Source organism: Ornithorhynchus anatinus, chromosome 9, assembly GCF_004115215.2.
Source record: "Ornithorhynchus anatinus isolate Pmale09 chromosome 9, mOrnAna1.pri.v4, whole genome shotgun sequence".
NCBI lineage: Eukaryota > Metazoa > Chordata > Mammalia > Monotremata > Ornithorhynchidae > Ornithorhynchus > Ornithorhynchus anatinus.
In genome coordinates, this window is record NC_041736.1 from 59,698,223 (window position 1) to 59,726,072 (window position 27,850).

At 62.7% G+C, this 27,850-nt stretch overlaps 1 protein-coding gene across 1 annotated transcript; it reads right to left on the reverse strand.

Moving 5' to 3' along the window:
- PPP1R21 (protein phosphatase 1 regulatory subunit 21) lies at positions 1-27,850 on the reverse strand. Its single transcript, XM_029072378.2, has 22 exons — positions 27,736-27,850; positions 23,834-23,902; positions 22,165-22,311; positions 19,710-19,811; positions 17,941-18,105; positions 17,587-17,645; positions 16,535-16,629; positions 15,351-15,403; positions 14,663-14,812; positions 13,647-13,748; positions 13,328-13,416; positions 13,057-13,193; positions 11,657-11,749; positions 10,257-10,384; positions 8,375-8,527; positions 7,786-7,878; positions 5,655-5,861; positions 4,701-4,733; positions 4,282-4,401; positions 2,868-2,966; positions 1,979-2,107; positions 1-509 (listed from the first exon to the last, which is right to left on the reverse strand). The coding sequence occupies exons 1-22, from the start codon at positions 27,802-27,804 to the stop codon at positions 480-482; spliced, it is 2,322 nt and encodes a 773-aa protein (XP_028928211.1). The 5' UTR covers positions 27,805-27,850; the 3' UTR covers positions 1-479.

Consider the following 27,850-nt stretch of genomic DNA (forward strand, 5'->3'; position numbering starts at 1 on the left):
TACTATTAAGTGTGAATTTATTGACGCCGGTTTCCCGGGACCGGTGGCCGGCGGGGCCGGAGGTCGGGAGACGAGAACGGACTCTGACCGGACGAGGAGGGGGAGGAAGAGGGAGGGAGGGGGGAGTCACCCGAGAGGAGCTCGGCGGGCAACGCGACCGCCGTCGTCCCGGGACGCACGTCGACGGCCCGGACGGCGGACCCGCGACCGCCTGAGCGAGCCGGGCCGTCGACGAGCGTCCTCGGCCGGTTCTCCCGCCCGGAAAACGGAAGCCCCGTCTCGCGGGGTCCCCGGCGAGGCCGCCTCGGGGACGAGGCCCGGGTCGCCCCGGGCGGGCCCGAGCCTCGGCTCCGTGCCCGCTCGGGAGCCCGGCTCGGTGCGACCGTCGCGAGCTGAGCGTCTCTCCGCGCCGCGGGTTGGCCGTCGGGGTTGGGGCGGACGGCGGTTCGGACGACGGTGGCGGCGGCGACGTCCGTAAACTATCGACTCTTGTTCTTTTTGGAATTTCCCTGGCGAGGACAAACACGGGCGTCAGTCAAAACCGCCCACCCCCGGGTACGGACAGGGTACGGGGGTGAGCGAGGGCGGCTTCCGCCGGCTGCCTCGGCTAATTTTAGGGGCCGAGGCGGGAGATGACCACGTGTCTCCCCAACGGAGTCCCCAACTCCGAGTCCCCGAGTACCCTCCCCCTCTAGACTGGAACCTCGGCTGTGGGCAGGGAACGTGTCGGCCGACTCTACCGTACCGGACTCTCCCAAGCGTGTATTCCCAGTGAGGGAGAGGCAGCACGGCCTGCGGACAGAACCCGGGCCCGGGAGTCAAAAGGTCCCGATTCTAATCCCGGCTCCGTCGCCTGTCTGCTGTGTGACCTTGGACAAGTCACTTCGCTTCCCTGGACCTCAGTTACCTCATCTGCAAAAGGGGGATTAAGACTGTGAGCTCCAGGTGGGACACGGACTGTGTCTAACCTGATTTAGCTCAAATCTACCCCAGCGCGTAGTAGAGTACCCGGCCAGTAATAAACGCTCAACGGATACCATTAAACACATCGAAAAAGTGCTTAGTACAGGGCTCCGCACACAGTAAGCGCTCAATAAATACAAATACGACCGACTGACTGCCACCGGTCCCAAGTTAAAGGTCTGACCGGATGCCCGGGGGCAGGCGGCGGCGGGTCTACCGACGGACTCGTCCTCTCCCGAGGGTTCAGTTCAGGGCTCCGCACCTCGCGAGCGCTCAATAAATACCGCTGCTCGGTTCACCCGGACGGAACTTTCCGGCCAAATGCGCTTCTCAGAGGCGGCGGCCTCGTATGGCGGTGCAGGGGGTCGGCCTTAAACCGCAGGATGGACGAGGCGGTGTGGTCTAAGGCCAAGGGCCAGCTAGATGACCCATTTTGGATGGGGCCTCAGTTTCCCCACCTGAGGAGAACGATCTCGGCCCCGCCCGAGTGGGGAGGAGAAGGGAGAGGAGAAGGAGGAGGCCCTCGGGAGGGAAAAGACCACGAACTTCTTCTCCAGGGACCATCGGGCTGCTGTTCTCCCCCAGAAGCCCTGAGCCTGGATCCTGGCGACGGCCCCGCGCACTGACACGGCCCGGAGTCGTGGGACGGACAGATGGTCCTCCCGGAGGCCGGAGCTCAAACCGGAGACCCCTTTGAGACCAGCCGCCCCGCCCAGGCAGACCCGGAGGGGCTGCTGTGCCGTGAAAAAAACGGGCCCTCGGAAGGATGCAGAATCCAGCCGTCGGCGTGCTATTTACCGAGCGGTCACCGAGTAAGCGAGCACCGTGATGAGCGCCCGGTGGAGGGTGACCGAAGCCAGGCCCGCGTTCCTTGGCCTCTGGGAGCTCCCCGAGTGCCCTGGGACCCTTAAAAACTGGCCGGCAAGGAGCCGGGCCGTCCCCGAGGGCAGTCACCGGTGCCCGCTGCCCGGCCGTCGGCAGGCGGACGGGTGCGACCCGAGCTCCCCGGCCTTACCTTGCCGGCTATCTTGAGCGTGTCGATTTCTTCTCTCTGCTTCGACAGGGTCTCGTTCATGCTGCAGAGGTGGTCGCTCATCATGCTCAGCTGGCCCTCGTAGCTCCTCTTGGTGGTGGTCAGCTCATCCTATGGGGAGGGGACGGAGGGAGGGAGAGAAAGGGGAATGGGAAGAGGGAAAGAGAGAAGGAGGGAAAGTGGGAGGGAAAGAGGGAGGAAGGGAAGGAGAAGAGAGAGGGAAGAGAGGAGGGAGGAAAGGAGAAAGAAAAGGAAGGAAGGGGAGGGAAGCAAAGAGGGGAGGGAGGAAGGAAGGGAACCACGGAAGAGAGGGAGCCGAGGGGACTATTCTTCAGCGGCATCTGCTCTATCTGGCAGCAAGATGGACCCGGGCGGGGGGGGGGGGTCTCTTCCAAGCCTCTGACCGGGCCAGGGAAGATGATTCGGGGACCAGAAGCAGAAGGCCAAACTGTCCTCCGTCTTCCTGGCTTTCCAAACCCGGCGGAGTTCCTCTCCGCTCTGGGGGGTTGGGTGGGCTCGGGGGGGGCGTTAATCCCTCCCACACCCAGAGTACGGACCCGGGCCCGCGGCTTGGAGACCCCACTTGAGGACCGGACGGACTCCGGGAAATCAGGTCCCGGGGGAGACGGCGGTCGGAGCCCGCGGCGGCGAGGCAGGAGGAGGGTGGGGCTGACTGGACGGGCAACTCTGGGGCAGAAGGCCAGCCCGGGGTCACCTCTCTTCAAACCCCCCCGGTGGTCGCCCACCCTTAAACTGCTCCGCTCTGCTCCGGGGCGACTGGGTGTGGGGAGCTCGGGGACAACGGGTTTTGGACATCCGGCGCTACCCAGAGGCACCGGGGCAACGGCTGGCCCCACCCCCGGGGACCCACCTGCAGCCGGCTGACGTTCTGGGTGGCGGACTTCACCTCTTCGGCCAAGGACTCCTTAGACTTCTCCGCCAAGAACAGTCTCTTGGCGAGAGCGCGGCACTGTCGAATCGGAAAAGAACCGGTCAGGCCCGGGCCCCCCGCGGCGGGCGGCCGACTCTGCCCCGCGGGGACGACGGCTTCGCTAAAACGGGGTGGGGGAGAAGGGGGGTCAGTCGGTCAAATCAATTGTATCTATTGAGCGCTGACTGTGTGCAGAGCACTGTGTTAAGCAGTTGGGAGAGTACAGTAAAACAATATAACAGATATATTCCCTGCCCTCAGTGAGCTTACGGTGCAGATGGGGACGACGGTCTGGGGGGGAGGAGTAGAAAAGGGGAGGAGGAGGAGAAGGGGGAGGAAGAGGGGAAGGAGGAAGAGGAGAAGGGCAAGGAAGGAGAGGAGAGGGAGGGGAAGGAGGAGGAGAATGAGAAGGGAAGAGGAGGGGAAGGAACAGGAGGGGGGGAAGGAAGGGGGTGGAGGAGGAAGAGATGGAAAAGGAGGGGAAGGAGAAGAAGGAAGGGGGGAGGAGGAGGAGGAGGAGATGGGCCGCTAGTATTTAGGTCCTCAGCGGAAAGAGCCACAGGCTTCTTCCCGGGTCCCTTGGGCTACTGGAAAAAAACCCTTACTCCCCCCCAGACCCACTTTCCTCTCCCCGATTACCCCCCCTTTTCCCCGGCTCGCTCTCCCTTCTGCGTCACCTACGCTCTTGGATCTGCAACCTACGGACGTTTGATCTTCGCCCCACCCTCAACCCCACGGCACTCGTAACATACCTTCAGATGATACATTACAATTATTTATTCACATTAACGTCTTCCCCCCACCCCAAGACTGTACGCTCATTACGGGCAGGGGACGGCGGCTGCTAAGTCTGCTGTACCGTCCTCTTTCTAGCGCTCAGAACGGTGCTCCGCACATAGTAAGCGTTCGGTATATACCATTCATCCATCGATTGATTCTGGAGACGGTCTGCATCAACGCGGCCCAGAGCGAAGAGCCGGGCTCCCGGCCCGGCCGTCGGGTCCGGAGCCGTGGGGCCGGAGGAGGGGACGGGCGGTCTTCCCGGAAACCGGGACTCAAAGAGGTGATTCCTTTGAGACCGGCCGCCCTGCCCAGCCAGACCCCGGACGACTGAGGATTCAACCCACCGGCTCGACGCTACCAAGCGGCACTTACTGGACACCCGGGCAGGCAGCTCTGTACTGAGCTCTTGGGGAAGTACGACTGAAGCCAGAACCCCCGTTTCCCACCCACGGGGAGCTTCCGTTCCAACGGGCGAGTCGGACGGGCCCGGGGGACGGCGGGCCGACGCGCCGTGGGGTCTGGGCGGGAGCGGCTCGGGCCCCGCCGGGCCCCCCCGCCCCCGGCCCCTCACCTCGGCGTGGAAGTGCACGGACTTGCTGTCGGCCAGTTGCAGCTGGGACGTGAGGTCCACGATCCTGGCCAGGTAGTGGGCCCTGATCAGACCTTCTCGCGCCTCGGCGGCGGCCGACACCTGAGCGGCGAGAGAGAGCTCTGGGCGCCGCCCTCCCGGCCCGGAAACCCGTGGTGCCCGCGGAAAGCTCCCGGTCGAGCCTCCGGTGGCTTATCCGGGGACACCGCCGACGCGTCGTCCCCTCGTTGCAGAACTAATTCCGGTTCCCGGCCCGGGCGGTGACCCCCCCCACCCCCTCGAAGGGTCAGGACGCAGCAGAAAGCCCGGGGGACGGAGCGGACGAGGCCGGCCCCCGACCGCCTTTCCCGGGGTTCTGAAAAGGCCCACGGGCCAGGGACGGTCCGAACAGTCAGCGGTACCTCAGAGTCCGACGTCACGGCCAACGTCCCGACCTGCAAAGCGAGAGGACTTCCGGCTAGCCGAGGGAAGGACGGGGGACGACCGGCCGAGGCCCGGCTGCGACGGGGCTTCCGTGCCGGGAGCGGGACCCCGGTTGGAAGGAGTCCGGTTTGGAAGTCAGGACGCCGGGGGTTTTTATGGTATCCGTTAAGCTCCGCGTCAGATGCTAAGGGCTGCTGCAGATACCGGGGTGGACCCAGTCCCCGCCCCACGTGGGGCTCACGGTCTTCATCCCCGGTTTAATAATAATAATAATAATGTTGGTATTTGTTAAGCGCTTACTATGTGCCGAGCACTGTTCTAAGCGCTGGGGTAAACACAGGGGAATCAGGTTGTCCCACGTGGGGCTCACACTTAATCCCCATTTTACAGATGAGGGAACTGAGGCACAGAGAAGTTAAGTGACTTGCCCACAGTCACAAAGCTGACAAGTGGCAGAGCTGGGATTCGAACTCATGAGCCCTGACTCCAAAGCCCGTGCTCTTTCCACTGCGCCACGCTGCTTCGGTTTACAGGTGAGGAAACCGAGGCCCAGAGAAGTAAAGTAATTCGCCCAAGGACACACAGCGGACAAGTGGCGGAGCCGGGATTAAAAGCAGAGAAGGCGCCCGGCCTAGCGGATAGAGCACGGGCCCGGAAGTTAGAAGGTCACGGTTCTAATCCTGGCTCCGCCACTTGTCTGCTGTGTGAGGGCGGGCTTCTCCGTGCCTCAGTTACCTCATCCGTAAAGATGGGGTTAAGACTCTAAGCCCTGTGGGTCCGATTTTCTTCTATCTACCCCAGCGCTTAGTACAGTGCCTGGCACATAGTAAGCGCTTAACAAATACCACGGTTATTATCCCTGTGAACCCAGGTCCTCCGCCCCCGAAGCCCCGCTGCTCCTCGGCTCGGGGTGCGGAAATCCAAGCGCCTACCGGGCCGGAGGTCTTCCCGGGCTCTGGCAGAGAGCGGTCGGGGGCGTCGTCTCCGTCCGGGGCCGCCGGTCCCGCGGGGGAGACGGCGGCAGCGAGGTCCTGGACGCTCTTCAGCCGCTCGGCCTTGACTTTGGCCAACTGGGCCTCCAGCATCCAGTGCTCCTTCTCCTGCTCCAGCTTCGCAATCTTCTCCAGACTCTGTTGGACCTGGACAAGAGGAAGCCGGGGGGTCGTCAGGAGACGGGACGCTCCTCCTCTACCGCCCCGGTCCCCTCATCTATAAAATGGGGGTGACGACCGCGAGCCCCGCGCGGGACTCGGACCGCGTCCGATCCGATAACCTCGCATCTCCCCCAGCGCTAAGTACCGTGCTTGGCACAAAGTAACTAATGACACTAAATAATAATGATAATTTTAAAAAAAGGCCTCTTGGAGGAGACGTGCCTTCGATAAGGCTAAGTGGCTCTGAAACCAGACCTGAGCTCCACGCGCAAAGGCCCGCGACGGTTGCGGAAACCCGCGCAAACGGCCGGTGGAATGAGGTGAACTCATTCGCTCTCACGGCTTTGACTACCATCTCTACGCAGATGACACGCAGATCTACATCTCCGCCCCGTCCTCTCCCCCTCCCTTCGGGCTCGCATCTCCTCCCGCCTCCGGGACGTCTCCGCCCGGATGTCGGCCCGCCGCCTAAAACTCAACGTGAGCGAGACCGAGCTCCTCATCTTCCCTCCCGAACCCGGTCCTCTCCCGGACTTCTCTATCGCCGTGGATGGCACGACCGTCCTTCCCGTCTCTCGGGCCCGCGATCTCGGTGTCGTCCTTGACTCGTCCCTCTCGTTCGCCCCACGCGTCCTATCCGTTACCGAGACCTGCCGGTTTCACCTCTACGATATCGCCGAGATCCGCCCTCTCCTCTCCACCCAGACGGCTACCTTACTATTACGGGCTCTCGTTATATCCCGGCTAGACTACCGTGTCGGCCTTCTCTCTGACCTCCCTTCCTCCTCTCTCGCCCCGCTCCGGTCTATTCTTCACTCCGCCGCCCGGCTCATCTTCCCGCAGAAACGATCTGGGCGTGTCACTCCCCTTCTTAAACAACTCCAGTGGTTGCCCATCGACCTCCGCTCCGAACAAAAACTCCTCACTCTAGGCTTCGAGGCTCTCCGTCACCTCGCCCCTTCCTACCTCTCCTCCCTTCTCTCTTTCTACCGCCCGCCCCGCACGCTCCGCTCCTCCGCCGCCCACCTCCTCGCCGTCCCTCGGTCTCGCCCGTCCCGCCGTCGACCCCCGGGTCACGTCCTCCCGCGGTCCCGGAACGCCCTCCCTCCTCACCTCCGCCAAACCGATTCTCTTTCCCTCTTCGAAACCCTACTTAAAAATCACCTCCTCCAAGAGGCCTTCCCAGACCGAGCTCCTCTTCCCCCTCTACTCCCTCCGCCATCCCCCCTTTACCTCTCCGCGGCTAAAGCCTCATTTTCCCCTTTTCCCTCTGCTCCTCCACCTCTCCCTTCCCATCCCCGCGGCACCGTACTCGTCCGCTCGACTGTCTATATTTTCGTCACCCTATTTATTTTGTGAATGAATTGTACATCGCCTCGATTCTATTTAGTCGCCATCGGTTTTTACGAGACGTTCTTCCCCTCGACGCTGTTTATCGCCATCGTTCTCGTCTGTCCGTCTCCCCCGATCAGACCGTAAGCCCGTCAAACGGCAGGGACCGTCTCTATCTGTTGCCGACCTGTTCATCCCAAGCGCTTAGTACAGTGCTCTGCACATAGTAAGCGCTCAATAAATACTATTGAATGAATGAATGAACGAAAGGGTCGATTCGCAGCCTCCGCTGACGTCGTGCCGTTCGAGGGCCCGGCTGGACGGGGGCGGGGGGGTGAACTCAAGCGCTTTTCCTCTGCCAAGCGTGCTTAGAGACGACCCGCGACCCCCCCCCCCGGGACCCGGCCCCCTCACTCTCCGCCGCCCACGGGCTCGGACCCCTCAGACCGGGCCGCGGAGGCGCGGGTCGTGGGCGGAGTGGTCCCCGACCGTCGGGAAGTCTTGCGCTGGGGGGCTGGGTTGGGGGTAGAGGGGACAGAACGGGGGAGGGTCCGGGGGCGGGGGGGGGGGTCCGTACCTGCTGGGAAAGGGCTTCTCGGCTCTCGGTGGAGCTCAGGAGAACGCGGCGGTTGGCCAGGGCCTCTTCGTAAGGCACCGAGTCCCCGCTGGGCTGCAACGAAACCACCGCGAGGGGTGACGATCACACCCCGTCGTCGCTCACGTGCGCGCGCGGAAACAGACACACGGGGGCCCGTGGACACACACACGCTCGCTCGCAATTCGGACCCCCAGGGACGATATCTCCACTAAACGATAACCCGAACCATCGCCGTGTGCACTGTACGCTTTCCCTTTCCCTCTAGGTCACCTTCACTAAACGATACGGATCACGTGCGGGTCCAGAGAGCAATACTACTACCGACGGTATCTGTTAAGCGCCCACTATGTGCCCGGCACTGTTCTGAAAAGGGGTTCGGGTTGGCCCGGGTGGGGCTCACGGTCTCAATCCCCATCTTCCCGATGAGGGAACTGAGGCACCGAGACGCGAAGTGGCTCGCCCAGGCGGAGCCGGGAGGAGAACCCGGGTCGCCGTCTTCTCGGCCCCTGTGGGATGCCCTCCCGCACGGCCTCCCCTGGGCGTGCCCGTTCCCCGCGGGGCCCCTGACCTTTTTGAGGGACTTCACGTAGGCGGCGGCTTTCTTCTTGTACTGCAGCATGCAGGCGGCCGACGCCGGGCTGACGAACCCGGTCGCGGACTTGGGCCCGTAGCTCAGCGAGGCGATGAAGTAGTGCACGTTGTTGCTGAAGAAGGCCGCCAGCTACCCGAAACCGGGAGGGACGGGGTTGGCCCTCCGGAGGGGGGGCGGGGGGGTCCGCGAAGAAGGGCCGGGGAGACGCGACCAGGGCAGAGGTTTGGTTTCTTTCCACGGTACTTAAGTGCCTATTAATAGCTGCGGTATCTGTTGAGCGGCCACTACGTACCAGACACCGTTCTAAGCGCTGCGGTGGATACGGGTGAAGGGGGTGGGCCCCGGTCCCTGTCCCACGTGGGGAGCGCCATCCTCACTCCCCATTTTACAGGCGAGGGAACCGAGGCCCGGAGGAGGGAAGTGACTCGCCCGAGGTCCCGCCGCCGCCGAGAGGCAGAGCGGGACCAGAACCCAGGTCCCGCGGACTCCCGGGCCCGTGCTCGATCCGCTCCGCCACGCTGCTTCTCCACGGGGCGGCGGACGGACCGCCAGCGTTTGGGGAGCGGTGTGGCCTGGCGGGAGAGCACGGGCCCCGGCGTCAGAGGACCCGGGTTCTAAACCCGGCTCCGCCACCCGTCTGCCGCGTGACCTGGGGCAAGTCACTTCGCTTCTCTGGCCCTCGGCGACCTCGTCCGTAAAACGGGGGGATTAAGACCGGGAGCCCCACGTGGGACAGGGACGGCGTCCAAGCTGATCGCCCCCAGCACTTAGTACGGTGCCTGGCACGTAGTACGCGCCTAACAAATACCGTGGGGAAAAAAAGTAAACTTAAGGCGGGGTCTGGCCAAAGTGTAATATTAGCGACCGTCTTTGACGCTTATTATTCCGAGCCTCCCGGCAGGGGACTAAATGAGCCCGGATAGCTATATCTAACGATAACGATAACGACGACGGTATCTGTTAAGGGTTTATTATACGCCGAGCACTGTTCTAAGCGCTGGGGTAGACACAAGGTAATGGGCTGACGGTCTTAATCCCCATTTTACAGATGAGGTAACTGAGGCACAGAGAAGTTAAGTGACTAGCCCAGAGTCACACAGCTGACGAGTGGCGGGGCCGGGGTTAGGACCCACGACCTCTGACTCCCGAGCCCGGGCTCTTTCCGCTAAGCCGGGCAATCCACGGATACAGCTATCCGGACCTAGATGTAATACTAACGTTGGTATTTGTTGAGCGCTTACTATGGGCCGAGCACTCTTCTAAGCGCTGGGGGAGGTACAGGGTAATGAGGTTGCCCCCCGTGAGGCTCACAGTCTCCATCCCCATTTTGCAGATGAGGTCGCCGAGGCCCAGAGAAGTGAAGTGACTCGCCCCCGGTCACCCAGCTGCCAAGTGGCAGAGCCGGGATTCGAACAGCGTGGCTCGGTGGAAAGAGCACGGGCTTTGGAGTCGGCGGTCATGGGTTCGGATCCCGGCTCGGCCACTTGTCAGCTGGTGACTTTGGGCAAGTCACTTCGCTTCTCGGTGCCTCGGTGACCTCATCTGTAAAATGGGGATTAAGACTGTGAGCCCCACGTGGGACGGCCCGATTCCCCCGTGTCTATCCCGGCGCTTAAAACGGTGCACAGTAAGCGCTTAACAAATACCAACGTTATCATTATTATTATTATGACCTCTGACTCCCAAGCCCGGGCTCTTTCCGCTGAGCCCCGCTGCTTCTCTGTGACGTCTCTCTCTCTCCCTCCACCCCTCTCTTTCCCCCCCTTTCTCCTTCTCTCTCCCTCTCGTGTTCAGCTCAGGGCCCACCCCCCGGAGCGGGCCTGCCGTCCCCCCGGCCTGGCTGGCCGAGCCGGGTTACCTTGCCCGCCCCGTTGGCCAGCGCCACCACGGACGACAGGAAGCAGTCGTTGGTCGTTATCAGCTTCTGAGTGGCCGTGGGCAGCTCCCGCTCTATCGTGGCTTTCTGGCCGTAATGCTTGGAGATCTCTGCGGAGACAGCCCCGAGAGACCCCGGGTCAGAGCGGGCTCGCGGAGAACGGGGACGCTCCCCTCCGGCCGCCCAACCGGTCAGTCCGTCGTAGCGATCGAGCGCTTACGGGGTGCAGAGCACTGGACTGAGCCCTTGGGTGAGGATGATAGAACGATAAAGAGACACGTTTCCCGCCCGCAAAAAGCGAGTTTCCAGTCTAGAGGACACATCAGTTGGTCGGTGATAACGATCGGGCGCCCGCTTGATCGGGGCCGGGGGCGTCTCATCCCCGTGCTGCCTCCCACCCACCCTCCCCAAGTCCCCCTCTAGACTGTCAGCTTATTTCGGGCACGGACCGTGTCGACTCATTTTCCCGTACTATCTTCTCCTGAGCGCCTAACACTCTGCATCCAGTAAGCGCTCGGCAGGTACCATTATTAATAACGATCCCAACTGTGGCATTTGTTAAGCACTTTCTACGGGCCAGGCGCTCAACTACGTGCTGGGGTGGATACAGGCAAATCGGGTTGGAGCCAGTCCCTGTCCCACACGGGGCTCATGGTCTCAATCCCCATCTTCCAGATGAGGGAACTGAGGCCCAGGGAAGTGAAGCGACCTCCCCAAGGTCGCGCAGTGGACAGGTGACGGGAACCCAGGTCCTCCCGACTCCCAGCCTCTGGTTCTATCCACTGGGTGATGCTTATTGATCGACTGGCTCTGGAGAGAAAGCGAGAGGGAGGGAGGGAGGGAGGGCGGCAGATGGAAGAGAAGGCTGGAGAGACTCCTCCAAGAAGCCTCCCCTGACTGCGCCCTCCTTTCCTCTTCTCCCACTCCCTTCTGCGTCCCCCGGACTCGTTCCCTTCTGCGTCCCCCGGACTCGTTCCCTTCGTTCATCCTCCCTCCCAGGCCCACACCACCTAGGTCCCTGTCTGTCATTTCTTTACTCATCTACGTACAGCGCCGTCTGTCGCCCTCCCCCTCTCGACTGTGAGCTCGCTGTGGGCAGGGAACGCGTCGGTTGTTGCCCTGTCCTCGCCCAAGTGATCGGTACGGTCGTCTGCACACCGTAAGCGCTCAATGAGTACAGCTGAATGAATGGCAATTATCACGGTATCCGTCAGGCGCTTACTATGTGCCAAGCACGGTTCTAAGCGCTGGGGTAGACACGAGGTAATCAGGTCGTCCCGCCTGAACGACAGCGAGGTGCGCGTGCGGGAGCCCGGAAGACCGAGACGGCGGCCGGTCCGGTCCGCCGGCTGAGGGGCCGAGGGCGGCCCGCGGGGGCTCACCTTTCGTGACGTCGTGGAAGGCGTGGAGGGCGGCCGCCAGGTGGGCTAGCACCGCGCTGTAGTTGGCTCGGAGGAGTCCGTCCGTCTTCGTGCCTACGGCGGGGGGGGGGGAGAGGACGAGGTCCCGAAAGACGCTCCCGCTTGGCTTTTTCCTATCATCTTGGACGCCCGGGGAAGGGAGACCCACTGCCTCGTAATGACGGCAACAATACCACCACCTCTATCGTTATATTAGCGGCGTGCCTAGTAGTGGTAATAATAATAATTGTGGGATTTGTTACTGTGTGCCAGGCACTGTACTAAGTGCTGGGGTGGGCACGAGCAAATGGGATTGGACACGGTCCCCGTCCCCCACGGGGCTCCCAGTCTCGATCCCCCTTTTACGGATGAGGTCTCCGAGGCCCAGAGAAGCCAAGTGACTTGCCCAGGGTCACATAATAATGTAACACTAATAATGTTGGTATTTGTTAAGCGCTTACTGTGTGCAGAGCCCCGTTCTAAGCGCTGGGGTAGATACAGGGCAATCAGGTTGTCCCACACGAGGCTCACAACCTTCATCACCATTTCACAGCTGAGGGAACTGAGGCCCAGAGAAGTGAAGTGACTCGCCCACAGTCACACAGCTGACGAGCGGCAGAGCCGGGATTCGAACCCATGATCTCGGACTCCAAAGCCCGTGCTCTTTCCACTGAGCCACGCTGCTTCGCTAGTATAGTGCCTGGAATGTGGTGAGTGCTCAAGAAATACCACAGTAATAATTATGGCGCTTGATAAGCACTTACTACATGCTACCGTCCTGTTCTAAGCACTGGGGTAGACACGAGTTAATCAGGTCGGACCCAATCCCTGTCCCACATGGGGCTCAGAGTCTGTACTCCCATTTTACAGATGAGGGAACTGAGGCACCGAGAAGTGACTTCCCCAACGTCACAGAGCAGACACGTGGCGGAGCTGGGATTCGCATCCAGGTCCTTCGGACTCCCGGGCCCGTGCTCTGTCCACTAAGGCGCGCTGCTTCCCAATTAATTATTATTGTTACTCTCCAAAGCGGTGCTGTACGCACAGGAAGTGCGCAACAAGTAGCACGGATGCAGCGAGGACCCCACTCCGCCTTCATTCATTCGATGGCATTTATCGAGCGCTTACTACGTGCAGAGCACTGTACTAAGCCCTTGGAACGTACAGATCGGTAACGGATCGTCACGGGGCGTACTTGGCGACGCCGGGCGACTCCCGCTAGCCCCGCCGGACGACCGCGGGTCAGGTGTCCGCCACCGAGGGCACCCCCCCCGCCCCTCCTTCCCACCCTCCCCGCCGCCGAGATCTCCCCCCGTGCCCGCCCCCTCCCCTCCGGCCCTCCCCGAGGCGGGGGCGGCCCAGAAACCGGGCCGGGCGCGTACTCGGCAGGGCGAGGAGCGCGACGTAGGTCCGGAGCTTCTCGAAGACCGCCGTCATCCTCCTCGTGTCCCTCTGCAGGTCGACGTTCCGGGCCCTCAGCGGAGGGGTGCACAGAGGGGACTCCCCTTCTTCCTCCAGACTGGGGGCAGGAAAGACCGCGGCCTGAGCGCCCCGCAATCCTTCCGCCTGAATCCTCCCTCCTCCGTGGACTGCGCGGCGGGGTCCGCTCCCCTCAAGCCCCGGAGGCCTTCCCCGGGCTCTGGGAGGAAGTACCTCTTCAGCTGATAAGGAAGGATCTTCCTCAGGAAAGCCAGGTAGGTCGTCAGATGCTCGGAAAACGTTTTCAGTTTCACGGTTGTCTCCTGCAAGAGAGAGCCCGCCCCCGGTCAACGGGGCCGTGCGAGACGCACCGCGGAGAGACGTCACTCTCCGGAGATGAGAGATGCAGACTGGGGGGGAGAGACGGGGGCAGGGGGAAGGGAGGCGGGGCGGGGGGGGGGGGGAGACTGGCAGAGAAGGAGAGAGGGGCAGAGAAGGGGAGAGACGGGCAGAGCGGGGGAGAGACGGGCAGAGCGGGGGAGAGAGACATTACCAGCACTGTGACGGTGTCCTCGGTGACGCTCTCGAAGAGGTGTAGCATCCCTTCTTCGAGGGGGCGGACGTAGGCCGCGTTCTCATGGAGGTACTGAGAGAACTGAGGAAGGAGACGGGGCGAGATTGGGGGCGGGGGGGGACCGGGCCACCCCGGCCCCCAGCCCGCCCGCAGTCGCCAACCACGTCCCCACCTACTCCCGGTGGAAGAGGCGGGCGCGGACACACGCTTAGCGCGGTGTCCCCCACGGCCCCCGTCGACGACTTCCCGGGGGCCGCCGCGTTCGAGGGGGGCTGTCCGGCCGCTGCGGACCCGGGGTCGGGGGTCTCCGGGGTTCCGAGACGGGCCGGACGAGCACCCTCCGGCTGGGACTCCGCCCGCCCCCCCACCCCCGGGCCCTACATCCCCCCCGGTGTTGAGGCGGGGCTACGGACTTGCAGGAGCCAAATCTAGAACCGGGCCCCGGTCAGGCGCGAAGGCTCCGTCCCCCAAAATAACTCTGCTCCCCCGAAGGACAGTAACACTATCTGTGGAATTCGTTAAGTGCTCACTGTTTGGGGTGGACAGAGGCCAATCAGGTTGGACACCGGCCGGGCCCCACGTGGGGCTCACGCTCCTAATCCCCATTTTACCGCTGAGGCAACCGAGGCCCAGAGAAGTGAAGCGACAAGGTCACCCGGCGGACAGGTGGTGGAGCTGGGATTAGAATCCAGGCCCTTCTGACTCCCGGGCTCTAGCCATTAGGCCACGCTGCTTCGAGCCCCTTTTCTCCAAACCCCTCCTTAAATGTCAGACCGAGAACAGGAGAGAACTGAAGCCAAAAGTGAGTGCAAACTAACGCGCTCTCTCTCTCTCTCCCCCTTCCCCCGGCCCCTCCCCACCACCCCCTGGCGAATTTCAGATTTAGGAGGCCAGAGGGGCGGGTGAAGAAACGGCCCGAAACCCCGTCTGAGAAAGATCAAGAAGTCCCCTGGCGCGTCTCGAGAGACGGGATGAGTTGGGTTAGGTTTTTTTACCTTCTGATTTACGGGGGAGATGACATCGATGGCCGAGTCGACGGGGAAAATCTGGACCCTCTGTTCCGTGTAGGTGTGAAAGTTGAGAAGTGCCATCACCAGGTCTTGAACAAAGGCCAGGGCCTGCCCGGTCAGATCCCGCATCTTCAGCTTCGGGGCGACAGACACGGAACGACAAATGCCGCGTTAGCCGACCGGCGGCCGCGCTATCCCCGCGGGCTACGTCTCCGACGCGACCACGCCTAAAGACGGCCGAGCCGTTGCTTCCGGAATCGAATGAGTTCCACGTGGACGGGGATCGTATCGCACCTTTTTGTTTTCAGTGGTACGGGTTAAGCATTTACTTTGCGCCGGGCAGCGTACTAAGCGCTGAGGTCACGGGCTAATGAGGTTGGACACAGCCGATGCCCCCCCCCCCCCCCCCCCCGCCGGTGGGGCCCACGGTCTCGGTCCCCACTCTCCGGATGAGGGAGCCGAGACCCAGAGAAGCGAAGCGACTTGCCCGAGGCCACGCGGCAGACGAGCGGCGGGGCCGGGACGGATTCTGGACCACGGGAGGGGGAGATCGCCGGAAGGCACGAGACCCACGGGGGTCTGGACGAGGAGTCCCCTCTTCCCAGCGGGCCTGATTTGGGGGGAGTGGGAGTTTGCCACTCTTCCCTCCCCCGACCCGGCCCCTCCGGCTCACCTGATGTCTCCTGTCGTGCGGTGGGACGTTCAGGGCATTGTACTGACCGAACCCTACAAAATTAAGGGGGTTTTCTGTGACGCTCCGAGGGCCGACTTTTTGACGTGGTAAAAACCGGCGGGGAGGGGGGTTCCGGCTCTGGAGGAAAGGGACCACCGTTAGGAGTTAAAGGGGGCGCGCTCGGAAAGATATCGGGGTGCCCCACGTACACGGAATAGCGACGTTGGTATTCGTTAAGCGCTTACTGTGTGCAGAGCACCGTTCTAAGCGCCGGGGGAGATACAGGGTCATCAGGTCGTCCCACGTGAGGCTCACGGTCCTGATCCCCGTTTTGCAGATGAGCGAACTGAGGCCCAGAGAAGTGAAACGACTTGCCCACAGTCAGCTGACAAGTGGCAGAGCCGGCATTCGAACCCATGACCTCCGGCTCCCAAGCCCGGGCTCTTTCCACCGAGCCACGCTGCTTCCCTAGGCCTCCTCTCAGCTGCTGCCGCGGGACGAAACTCCGGCCGCCCGTTTCAACTTGTCCGGGGCTTCCCCGGGCCCCAGCCGACACGCCGGGACTCGATGCCCACGCGCCGGCTGGCTGCGTCGGCGACTCCGGGTCCCCCCTCTCCGCTCAAAACACGGCCCGCGTGAGGCGAGTAATACTAACGATAACGTCGGTATTCATTAAGCGCTTACTACGTGCAGAGCACCGTTCGAAGCGCTGGGGTAGATGGGGGGTCATCAGATTGGCCCACGTGAGGCTCACGGCCTTCATCCCCATTTGACAGAGGAGGGAACTGAGGCCCAGAGAAGTGACTCGCCCCCGGTCGCCCAGCTGAGAAGTGGCAGAGCCGGCATTCGAACCCACGGCCTCTGCCTCCAAACCCGGGCTCCTTCCACCGAGCCACGCCGCTTCTCGGCGTGTACGAGCGGCTTCGCTCGGCAGGCCGGCTGAAGGCAAGAGAGGACGGCGCTGCCTCGCGGCCGGGGCTCGGCCTCCCGTCTCAGAGACGGAGGTCCGCGGACGGACCGGGATCCGATTTTCACCCGCCGGGCCCAAGGCGTCTTCCCAGGCGCCGCTGGCCGCGGGCCGCGCTGCCCGGCCCCAAGCCGCCGGCTCTAGGACCGTCCGGCGGCCGCCCCCCCCCCCCCCCGCCCTCCTCGTCGTCGCGACGGAGGAAGCGGGCGGTACTCACGGGTGTCGTTGAAAGGGACTTTTTCACTGATGATCGCTAAGGACTCGTCCAATCGATCGGCCAGATCCTCGTGGAGATTCTTTAACTGCCGCTGGCTGGGGAACGGGAGACGTCTCACCTCACCGAGAGGCCCCCGCAGGGCGAACCTCTTCCTTCTCGTCGCTCCTTCTTTTATTTTAGGGTATTTGCTGAGCGCTTTCTGTGCGCCAGGCGGCCGGCGCGGACACGGGGCGATCGGTTTGGACGCGGTCCCTGTCCCACGTGGCCTCAATCCCCATTTTGCGGATGAGGCCCAGGGAAGCGAAGTGACTTGCCCAAAGCCTCGCAGCAGAGCCAGGATTAGAACCCAGATCCTCCCGACTCTCAGGCCCGGGCTCTATCCGCTACGGCATGCTGCTTCTCCATTTTGGGGCCTCGCTTTCCAGGTTGGAAAGTGGTTGGACTGTGTCCTCCATCTACCCCGGCGCTTAGTAATAATAAGAAGAAGAATTCAATCCAGAATCTTTATGGAGCGCTCACTATGTGCAGAGCACCGTACTAAGCGCTTGGAATGGACAGATCGGCAACAGATGGAGACGGTCCCCGCCCCCTGCCGGGCTCACAGTAACGACGGCAATGTGTTAAGCGCTTACGATGGGCTACGCGCCGCTCTCCCCCTCAGCGCCGGGGGTGGTGATCGGCCCCCTTGGGGCTCACGCTTTGAATCCCCATTTTGCGGATGAGGTCACTGAGGCGCGGAGAAGTTCAGCGACCGGCCCGAGGCCGCCCAGCCGACGAGCGGCGGAGGCGGGATTAGAATCCACGTCCTCCGACTCCCGAGCCCGGGCTCTTTCCCCTAAGCCCCCCGCCCCGCTCTTGAGCTCCATATCTGATCGAGGGAAGAACTGACGTCACAACGTCGGTCTCCGACACTAGATTGAGGGCGGGGGTCCGCGCCCGCTCGCTCTACCGTCCTCTCCTCGGTGCGGCGTTCTGGACGGTGGGCGGGGGGGGGGGGGGCGTGGGAGGCGTTCGGTAAATAGGACGGATTGACCGACCGGAGAGGCACGTACCACTCTTCTGTGCGCAGTCGACAGTCCTTGGCCTCCCTCTCCAGGGTCTGCGATTTCACCTGAGGGGAGAGGGGAGATTTCCCCCCTCAAAAAACGGAGACCGTTCCGGGTGGACCGGGGCGGGCTCGGGCCCCTCGGTCGATCCTGCCGAGCGCTTACGCCGTGCAGAGGGCCGCGGGCAGGGCACGTATCTGTCTACGGCCGTGCCGTACTCTCCCGGGCGCCCGGTACGGCGCCCCGCACGCAGCGGGGGCTCAGTAAACGCGACCGGATGAACCGAGCGGATGCGGCGCGCCGTACTAAGCGCCCGGGAGGGGACGGGATGACGAGACACGTCCCCCGCGGGGCCCTCACCTCCAGTTTGGCCTTGTCATTCTGCAGCTTCTCGATGGCGTCCATGTACTTGCGGGTCAGGGCGTCCACCACGGCCCGGTGCTGGGCGGCCTCCTTCTCCAGGCCCTCCAGCCGGCCCCTCAGCTCCGCCTCCAGGTGCCTGTGCTGCTCGTCGGCTTCGAAAAACTGAGGCGGGGGGGCGGGGCGGGTCCGTCAGCCCCCGCCGGGGTGGGCCCGAGGGGCCGCCTCCCCCCGCGGGGCTCCCGGAGCCGACGGCCTGGCGGGGCCCCGACCCTACTGAGCGCTCACGGCGTGCAGACCGTTGAGGGCGGGGAGCGATAACGTCGGTATCTGTTGAGCGCTCACTACGGGCGGAGCACTGTTCTAAGCGTTGTCCCACGTGAGGCTCACGGTCGATCCCCATTGGACAGACGAGGGAACCGAGGCCCAGCGAAGTGACTCGCCCACAGTCACCCAGCTGACGAGGGGCGGAGCCGGCATTCGAACCCGTGACCTCTGACTCCCCAGCCCGGGCTGTTGCCCCTGAGCCACGCTGGACCGTACCTGTTTAGCGCTGTACTGTCCTCTCCCGGGCGCTCAGTACGGTGCTGAGCACCCAGCGAGGGCTCAATAAATACGGCTGAATGAACTGAATGAACGCAGGGCACTGCACTGAGCGCTTGGGAGGGGACGAGAGAACATAAGAGACACGTTCCCTGCCCGCGACGAGCTCGCAGAAGCAGCGCGGCTCAGTGGAACGGGCCCGGGCTCGGGAGTCGGAGGTCACGGGTTCGAATGCCGGCTCCGCCGCTCGTCAGCTGGGTGACCGCGGGCGAGCCGCTTCGCTTCTCCGGGCCTCGGTTCCCTCACCTGTCAAATGGGGATGAAGACCGGGAGCCTCACGTGGGACCACCCGATGACCCTCCATCCCCCCCGGCGCTTAGAACGGTGCCCGGCACACAGTCGGCGCTTAACAGATACCAATACTATTACGGGAAAGCAGCGCGGCTCAGTGGAAAGAGCCCGGGCTTCGGAGTCAGGGGTCACGGGTTCGACTCCCGGCTCCGCCGCTCGTCAGCTGGGTGACCCCGGGCGAGTCACTTCGCTTCTCTGGGCCTCAGTCACCTCATCTGGAAAACGGGGATTAACTGTGGGCCTCTCGTAGGACAACCTGATTACCCTGCATCTCCCCCAGCGCTTAGAGCAGTGCTCGGAACATAGTAAGCGCTTACCAGATACCAACATTATTACTATCATTGCAGCCCAGAGGGGGAGCTTACAGGGGCTCGGTCGTCAGCTGCGTGTGACCTCGGGCGAGTCACTTCCCTTCTCTGGGCCTCGGTTACCTCATCTGTAAAATGGGGATTAAGCCCGCGAGCCTTCAAGAGTACCATCGTTATCGCCAGGGAGACGGGGATTCGGTTGCCACCGCTGCTGTCGGCTTCAGGAGGAGAAGAGGCGGAGCGGGCGGGCCTCGGTCTCCCCGGGGCCCCCCGGGTGCGAGGGGCGGGTCTCCCACCTCCCACCCGGGACCCCGTGCCAGGTCTCGTCCCCGTCTGTCCGTCTCCCCCGATGGGACCGTAAGCCCATCAAAGGGCAGGGACCGTCTCTATCCGTCGCCGGCTTGTTCATTCCGAGCGCTCAGTCCAGTGCTCTGCACCTAGTAAGCGCTCCACAAGTACTTCTGAACGAACGAAGGAGAGGGCGCCATCGGTCCTCTGGCCGCGGCGTTCCCCGCAGCCCCCCGGCCCCCGGGGCCGGGCCCGCCGCCGCAGCAGAGAAGCGCTCACCTGGATGTGCAGTCGTTCGTTCTCCTCGATCTTCTTCTGCAGGTCTTCGTCGAAGACGCTCTTCTGCTCTTGGCTCAGCTGAGCGGAAGACTCCCCGCTTTTCTGCAGGGACTCAACCAACGGTATTTATTGAGCGCTCTCTGCGGGCGGCGCGCCGCCCGCTCGACTCGAGACCGCAAGCCCGGCGTGGGCAGGGGATGCGTCCGTTTACCGTTCTGTCCTCTCCCAAGCGCTTAGGAGTAATGATAACGTCGGTATCTGTTAAGCGCTCACCGTGCGCCGAGCACCGTTCCGAGCGCTGGGGGAGAGACGGGGGAATCGGGTCGTCCCACGTGAGGCCCGCAGCCCATCCCCCCTTTTACGGACGAGGTCACCGAGGCACGGTGACCCGCCCAGAGTCACACAGCCGACAAGTGGCGGGGCGGGGATTCGAACCCGTGACCGCGGACTCTCAAGCCCGGGCTCTTTCCGCCGAGCCACGCTGCTCCCGCACCGGAAGCGCTCAATGAATTCGACCGAATGAGGCTGCGGGCCGAGAATAATTCCATGCATTCTACTGTACTGTCCTCTCGGTACAGAGTCCCGCACGTAGTAAGCGCTCGATGAATACCACCGATTGATACGTCAGCAGCTCTGAGTCATAGATGGATTACCTCTATTAATGTCGGTCTCCCCCTCTAGAGCGGGAGCTCGCTGTGGACAGAGACTGGGTCTACGGTTATTTTATACTCCCCCAAGTGCTCAATACGGGATTCTGCACACTGTAGGCGCTCGATAAATGCAACTGAACGAAGAACACGTCTACCAACTTTGTCGTACCCACCCAAGCGCTCAATTATAATGATAATGGCATTTGTTGAGCGCCGGGAGGGAGAGGCGGCGTGGCTCAGTGGCAAGAGCCCGGGCTTTGGAGTCGGAGGTCATGAGTTCGAATCCCGGCTCCGCCACCTGCCCGCTGGGTGACCGCGGGCGAGTCACTTCGCTTCTCCGGGCCTCGGTGACCTCATCTGTCAAATGGGGAGGAAGACCACCGTGAGCCCCCCGTGGGACAACGTGGAGAAGCAGCGTGGCTCAGTGGAAGGAGCACGGGCTCTGGAGTCAGGGCTCATGGGTTCGACTCCCGGCTCCGCCACTCGTCGGCTGGGTGACCGTGGGCGAGTCACTTCACTTCTCCGGGCCTCGGTTCCCTCATCTGGAAAATGGGGATGAAGACCGTGAGCCCCCCGTGGGACAACCTGATTCCCCCACGTCTCCCCCGGCGCTCGGAACAGCGCTCGGCACACAGTAAGCGCTTAACAAATACCAACGTCATTATTATCATTACAACCCGACTCCCCTGCGTCTCCCCCGGCGCTCAGAACGGTGCTCGGCACATAGTAAGCGCTTACCAAATGCCAACATTATCATCATTATTACAAAGTGATCAGATGGCCACAGTCTTCATCCCCATTTGCCAGATGAGGTCACCGAGGCCCGGAGAAGTGAAGCGACTTGCCCGAAGTCACCCAGCTGACGGGCGGTGGAGCCGGGATTCGAACCCGCGACCCCCGACTCCCAAGCCCGGGCTCTTTCCCCTGAGCCGCGCCGCTCCCCCTCCCCGCTTCCCCGCTTAGCACAGCGCCGCGCACGCAGCTGCGCGCTCGGTCGATGCCATCGGCTGATTTCAGAGCCGGCTTAACGGGTACGACGCCGACGGTGACGCCGACGCCATTACCGGCGGGGCGGGAAGGGGGCGAGAGGGCTGCTGATCCCGGTGGCGGAGTCCGTCGGGCCGCAGGCGGTCCGACCGGATAACAGCCCGGAGACCCCAGCGGGTGCCCGTCGGGCCCTCCCCCGGCAGCCGGCCTTCAAATCGAAGGGCTTCGGCCGGACCTGATGCGTTCTTCTCTCCCGGCTCCGGCCCCGGAGGCTAATTCGGCCACCGCCACCGAACGATGACCCCCGTGTTCCCGGCTCGCTCTCTCCCTCCTCGCCTCCCTCTCTCCCTCCTCTCTCCCCCTCCCCGGCGGTTTCCGGCGGTCGGGGCAAATCCGGGAGAGGGGGATCGGACGCCGTCGGACGCGAAGGTCCCCGCCTCTCCGAACCCCGGCGTCCGGGCCGGTTAGGTTGCCTCGTTCCTCCCGAGGGGGGGGCCGTACTCGGGGTGGGAGGGACGGAAGGGACGGGCGGAGACGGGAGGGGGAGGAGAACGGGCCGGGAAGCGGCGGAGCCGGGATTTGGGACCCGCGGCCTCGGCCCCCCCCCCCCCCCCGGGCCCGGGACTCCTTCCGCCACGCTGCCTCTCGGCGCGGAACGGCGCTCGGCTTCTCGGGACAGTGCTCCGCACGCAGCGAGCGCTCCGGCAATCCGTCGGTGCCTATCCGAGTGCCGCCCGGCGGCTCGCGGGGGACGGAAGCCGGGCCGAGATTCTCCGCAAGGTTCAATTAAGCCTCCGGCCCCTACCCCGGGCCCCCACCTTGTTTCTCTTGCCCCGGGGTTCGCTCAGGGCCAGTTCCTCTTGGAGAAGCTCGACCCTCTTGGCGAGCTGTAGGTTACGGAAGTTCAGGCTGTCCATCTCCTGCTGCAGTTTTCTCAGCGACTGGTCCTTCATTTTCACTTGTTCCTGGGAGGGAGGAACGAGGTCGGAGGACGGAGGGAGGACGGAGGGGGGTTTCGCACGGGGCCGCGCGCGGCGGACGGAGCGCGGCGGGGGGACCGGCGGGGCGCTGGTTTCCGGCAGGCTCTCGGGAGACCCCGGCCCCCCCGGACATCCGACCACGCGATGCCGAGGGGACTCCCGGAAAACTGGCGGACGCCTCGGGATGCGGGACTCAAGAGGACCTGGGTTCCGTTCCCGGTTCCGCCGCCGGCCCCCGCTGTTGGACCTCGGGATCGTCGCTTCGTTTCTCCGGGCCTCGGTTTCCTCGTCCGTGAAACGGAGGTCCGGTACCCTCCCCGTGACCCCGGGATCGTCACCTCGCTTCTCCGGGCCTCGGTTTCCTCGTCCGTGAAACGGAGATCCAATACCCTCTCCCTCAGACTGTGCGCTCCGTGTAGGTCGGGGGTCGTTTTTTAATTAATTTTTTCTCTTTCCACGATATCCGCTTAGGACTCGCCACGTGCCAGGCACCGGACTAAGCCCTGGGGTAGATACGGGCCGATCGGGTCCAACACAGTCCCTGTCCTACACGGGGCTCACGGTCTTAATCCCCATCTTCCGGATGAGGGAACTGAGGCCCAGAGAAGTGAAGTGTCTTGCCCAAAGTCACGCAGCTAAGCGGCGGAGCCGGGATTAGAACCCACGACCTCCGTCTCCCAGGCCTGGACTCCTTCCACTGAGCCCCGCCGCTTCTCTCATCTGACGATCCCGGACCCGCTTCGGCGCACAGAGAGCAGTGAATAAAGACGGCCGTTATCATCCCGACGGATTATTTTCTCCAAGCGTCGGGCGCCGCGGGCTTCTGAGATCCCCGTCGGGGTGAATCTGGCCTTCCGTGCCTCCGATCCCAAAGCGCCAGGGGGACGGGGTGGAGAGGGGAGAGGCGGGGGGGGGGGGGGGGGGGCGTTGGATGGACACCGCGCCGGGTCGCCGGGGGAGATCGGGGGATGGAGAGGGGAGAGTCGGGGGGGCGGATGGTCCGTGCCGGGTCCCCGGGGACGGCGAGAGACCGACAGTCGGACGGCGCCCCGGAGGCTTCACGGAGCTCGGGGCGAATCCCGGCTGAGCCCCGCTGCCCACGCCATCTTCTCCGGCGGCCCCCGTGGCCGCCCGGGGGACCGTGACGGACTTCACCCGGCGGAAGACGCCGGAGGGCAGGCGGGGGCCCGCCGGGGGCCTCGTTAACGATCGCCTTCCCGACGCCCGGGGTTAGGGGCGGCCGGGGGCGGGGGAGATCCGGGAGGCCCAGGCCTCCCGCCGACCTCTCTCCCTTCAGGGACGGGAAGAAGAAGGCTGTCCCGGAGGACCGAAGTCCAGACCACCCCAGGGCCGGCCGACAGGGCGAGGCGTGGGCCGCGGTAAGCGCTCGATAAATACAATGGAACGAATGAAAGTTAGCGAAGGCTCCCCCCCCAGAGCCCCCCCCCCCCCAGTCTTCGCCTGGACGGATCGGGTCCGGAACCCGGATCCCGACCCCGGCTCCTACCTTTAAAACGGCAGAATTGGCTTGCTCATCCACGACGCCTTTCTTTAACACCTGGTTCTGAGCTCGGAGCTGGAAATAGACGGGGCGGACGTGAGTCGGCCTCGCAGAGGAAGAGGCGTCGGGGCCCTTGGGCCGCTCTTCTCTACGTACTTTTAAGAGGAGCGCTATTTACCACCCTTTCTCCGGACAAGCCATCGGCGGTATTTACCGAGCGCTCACCGTGGGCACGGCGCCGGGGTAAGGGCTCGGGAGAGTCCGCTGCAGAGAAGCAGCGCGGCTCAGTGGAGAGAGCCCGGGCTCGGGAGTCGGAGGTCGTGGGTTCGAATCCCAGCTCGGCCACCTGTCAGCTGTGTGACCGCGGGCGAGTCACTTCACTTCTCCGGGCCTCCTCTGTAAAACGGGGATAATAATAATAACGTTGGTATTTGTTAGGCGCTTACTGTGTGCCCAGCACTGTTCTAAGCGCTGGGGGAGATACGGGGCTCATCAGGTCGTCCCCCGTGAGGCTCACAGTTGACCCCCATTTTACAGACGAGGGAACTGAGGCCCGGGGAAGGGAAGTGACTCGCCCACGGTCACACGGCTGACGAGTGGTGGGGCCGGGATTCGAACCCACGAGCTCTGACTCCCGAGCCCGGGCTCCTGCCGCTGAGCCGCGCTGCTTCTCTGAGCACGGATTAAGACCGTGAGTCCCACGTGGGACAATCTGATCACCCCAGCGCTTAGAACGGTGCTCCGCACATAGTAAGCGCTTCACCAATACCAACGTTATTATTATTATTCCAACGATAAACAGGCACATTCCCTGCCCTGACGGTCTAACTTCTCTGGGCCTCAGTTACCTCATCCGTCAAATGGGGACCGGGAGCCCCACGTGGGACCGCCCGACTCCCCCGTGTCTACCCCAGCGCTTAGAACAGCGCTCGGCCCATAGTAAGCGCTTCACGAATACCAACATTACTAGAAGGGGAGACGGACGTGAAGAGAAGATCGGTAAATGAGAGACGCGGACGTAAGCAGGCCGGGAGCGAATCGGGGCGACGCAGAAGGGAGCGGGAGACGGGGAAAAGCGAGGCTCAATCTGGGAAGGCCCCTTGGAGGAGATGGGCCTTCGGTGAAGCTTTCAAGGTGGGGAGAGTCCACATCTCTGCCCCCTCAAACCACGACGGGCGGCCGGTCCTCAGTTTCCCCACAGCGCGGGCGCTCTAAGGGCAGGGACCGTCTCTATCTGTCGCCGACTCGTTCATTCCAAGCGCTCAGTCCAGTGCTCTGCACATAGTAAGCGCTCGATAAATACCATCGAATGAATGAATGAATGGACCCTCCGCCCGCCCCGTTCACAGGAAAATCTTGCTCCGGGCCAACCCTCCCAGGCGCTCACTCCAGAGCCGGGCGCTCCGTCCACGTCACCGACGCGGCCGCCCTAATCCTCGCCAGACGGTACTTACGAACAGTGGTATCTGTTAAGCGCTTACTACGTGCCAAGCACCGTTCTAAGCGCTGGGCGATCAGGTAGCCCCACGCGGGGCTCACGGTTTTAATCCCCATTTTACAGATGAGGGAACTGAGGCACAGAGAGGTCAAGTGACCGGCCCAAAGTCCCCCAGCTGGCAAGCGGCGGAGCGGGGATTCGAACCCAGGACCCCGGACTCCCAAGCCCGGGTCCTCCCCACTGAGCCGCGCTGCCGCTCCGATCGAGCGCTCGGCGTGGGCGGAGCGCTGTGCTCCGCGCCCCGGAGAGGACGACGCAAGAGAGTCGGCAGCGGGAGTCCGCCGAGCCTCCCGCCCGTTTCCTGCCCCCGCGGCCGCCGGGCAGACCAACGGGAGGGGGTCGACGAGGAAGGGGAAGAGGGGGAGGACGCGGGAAATCCGCAGGAAATGTTGCGCCGGGGTTGAAACCGGCGGCTTTCCGGACCGCGGGCTCCCGGCGGAGGCGGAACGGAGGGACGTCGCCCTTCCCGGGTGGCACCCGACCGGACCGCCGTCTAAGGTGGCTAATGATAATAATAATAATAATATTGGTATTTGAACGTGCAGAGCACTGTTCTAAGCGCTGTAGGTACAGGGTCCTCAGGTGGTCCCCCGTGAGGCTCACGGTCTTCAACCCCATTTTACAGATGAGGGACCTGAGGCCCGGAGAAGTGACTTGCCCACGGTCACCCGGCTGACAAGGGGCGGAGCCGGGATTCGAACCCATGACCTCTGACTCCCAAGGCCGGGCTCTTTCCACTGAACGGTGGTATTAGGCGAACCCAGGTCCCCCGATTCCCAGCTCGCTGCACCCTAGCCGCTACTCCTGAGGGGAGGAAGATATATTCTTCTTCTCTCTCTTTCTCCCACCCACCGACGGACTCCTCACATCCCAGGCTTCAGCCCCCCGGGGAATCGAGGGGGTGGGGAGGGGAAGTGGAGGAAGGGAAGAAAGGGACAAATAATAATAATAATAATAATAATGTTGGTATTCGTTAAGCGCTTACTATGTGCAGAGCACCGTTCTAAGCGCTGGGGGAGAGACGGGAGGCTCACAGTTAATCCCCATTTTACAGATGAGGTCACTGAGGCACAGAGAGGTGAAGTGACTTGCCCACGGTCACACAGCTGATGTACATCCCCCTGATTCTATTTATTGCTATTGTTTTTGTCTGTCCGTCTCCCCCACGCCCGATTAGACCGTAAGCCCGTCAGAGGGCGGGGACCGTCTCTATCTGTTACCCATTTGTCCATTCCAAGCGCTTAGTCCAGTGCTCTGCACAGAGTAAGCGCTCAATAAATACCATTGAATGAAGGAATGAGAGAAGCAGCTTGGCTCAGTGGAAAGAGCTCGGGTTTGGGAGTCGGAGGTCATGGGTTCGAATCCCCGCTCTGCCCCTTGTCAGCTGTGTGACTGTGGGCGAGTCACTTCACTTCTCTGTGCTTCAGCTGCCTCATCTGTAAAACGGGGATGAAGACTGTGAGCCTCACGTGGGACGACCTGATTCCCTTGTGTCTCCCCCAGCGCTTAGAACAGTGCTCGGCACACTGTAAGCGCTTAACAGATTCCAACATTATTATTATTACCCCAGCGCTTAGAACGGTGCTCTGCACATACTAAGCGCTTAACAGACACCAACAATATTATTACCCCCGCGCTTAGAACGGTGCTCTGCACATACTAAGCGCTTAACAGATGCCAACATTATTATTATTACCCCCGCGCTTAGAACGGTGCTCGGCACGTAGTAAGCGCTTAACAGATACCAACATTATTATTATTACCCCCGCGCTTAAAACGGTGCTCTGCACGTAGTAAGCGCTCAACAGATACCAACATTATTATTATTACCCCCGCGCTTAGAACGGTGCTCTGCACGTACTGAGCGCTTAACAGATACCAGCAATATTATTATTACCCCCACGCTTAGAACGGTGCTCTGCACGTACTGAGCGCTCAACAGATACCAGCAATATTATTATTACCCCCGCGCTTAGAACGGTGCTCTGCACGTAGTAAGCGCTCAACAGATACCAACATTATTATTATTACCCCCGCGCTTAGAACGGTGCTCTGCACGTAGTAAGCGCTCAACAGATACCAACATTATTATTACCCCCGCGCTTAGAACGGTGCTCTGCACGTACTGAGCGCTTCACAGATACCAGCAATATTATTATTACCCCCGCGCTTAGAACGGTGCTCGGCACGTAGTAAGCGCTCAACAGATACCAACATTATTATTATTACCCCCGCGCTTAGAACGGTGCTCGGCACGTAGTAAGCGTTTAACAGAGACCCACATTATTACCATTATTATTATGAAATGCGACCGAACGGAGGAATGAATGGGGGTGGGGGGCGCGGCTGAGCATCCTCGCCCCCCCCATCACCGGTTGCCATGGCGACGGGAGGATGCAGGGCCGGGTACCTTGGAGTACTCCTGCGCCAGCTTCTGGTATTTGGCCTGCAGCTCGGCCGCCGCCGCCGCCGCCGCCATGGCTCGTCCTCCCGCGCAGGCAGGACCGGCCCCGCACCGGCCCCGC

What these genes read in the sequence shown, in the direction of transcription:
- PPP1R21 (XM_029072378.2), bottom strand. Translation starts at nt 27,804, where the DNA reads ATGGCGGCGGCGGCGGCGGCGGCCGAGCTGCAGGCCAAATACCAGAAG. An exon ending in TGGCGCAGGAGTACTCCAAG is followed by an intron (nt 23,903 to 27,735) that starts GTACCCGGCCCT and finishes GTCTATTTCCAG; the next exon opens with CTCCGAGCTCAGAACCAGGT. An exon ending in CCGTGACGTCGGACTCTGAG is followed by an intron (nt 4,402 to 4,700) that starts GTACCGCTGACT and finishes CTCGCCGCTCAG; the next exon opens with GTGTCGGCCGCCGCCGAGGC.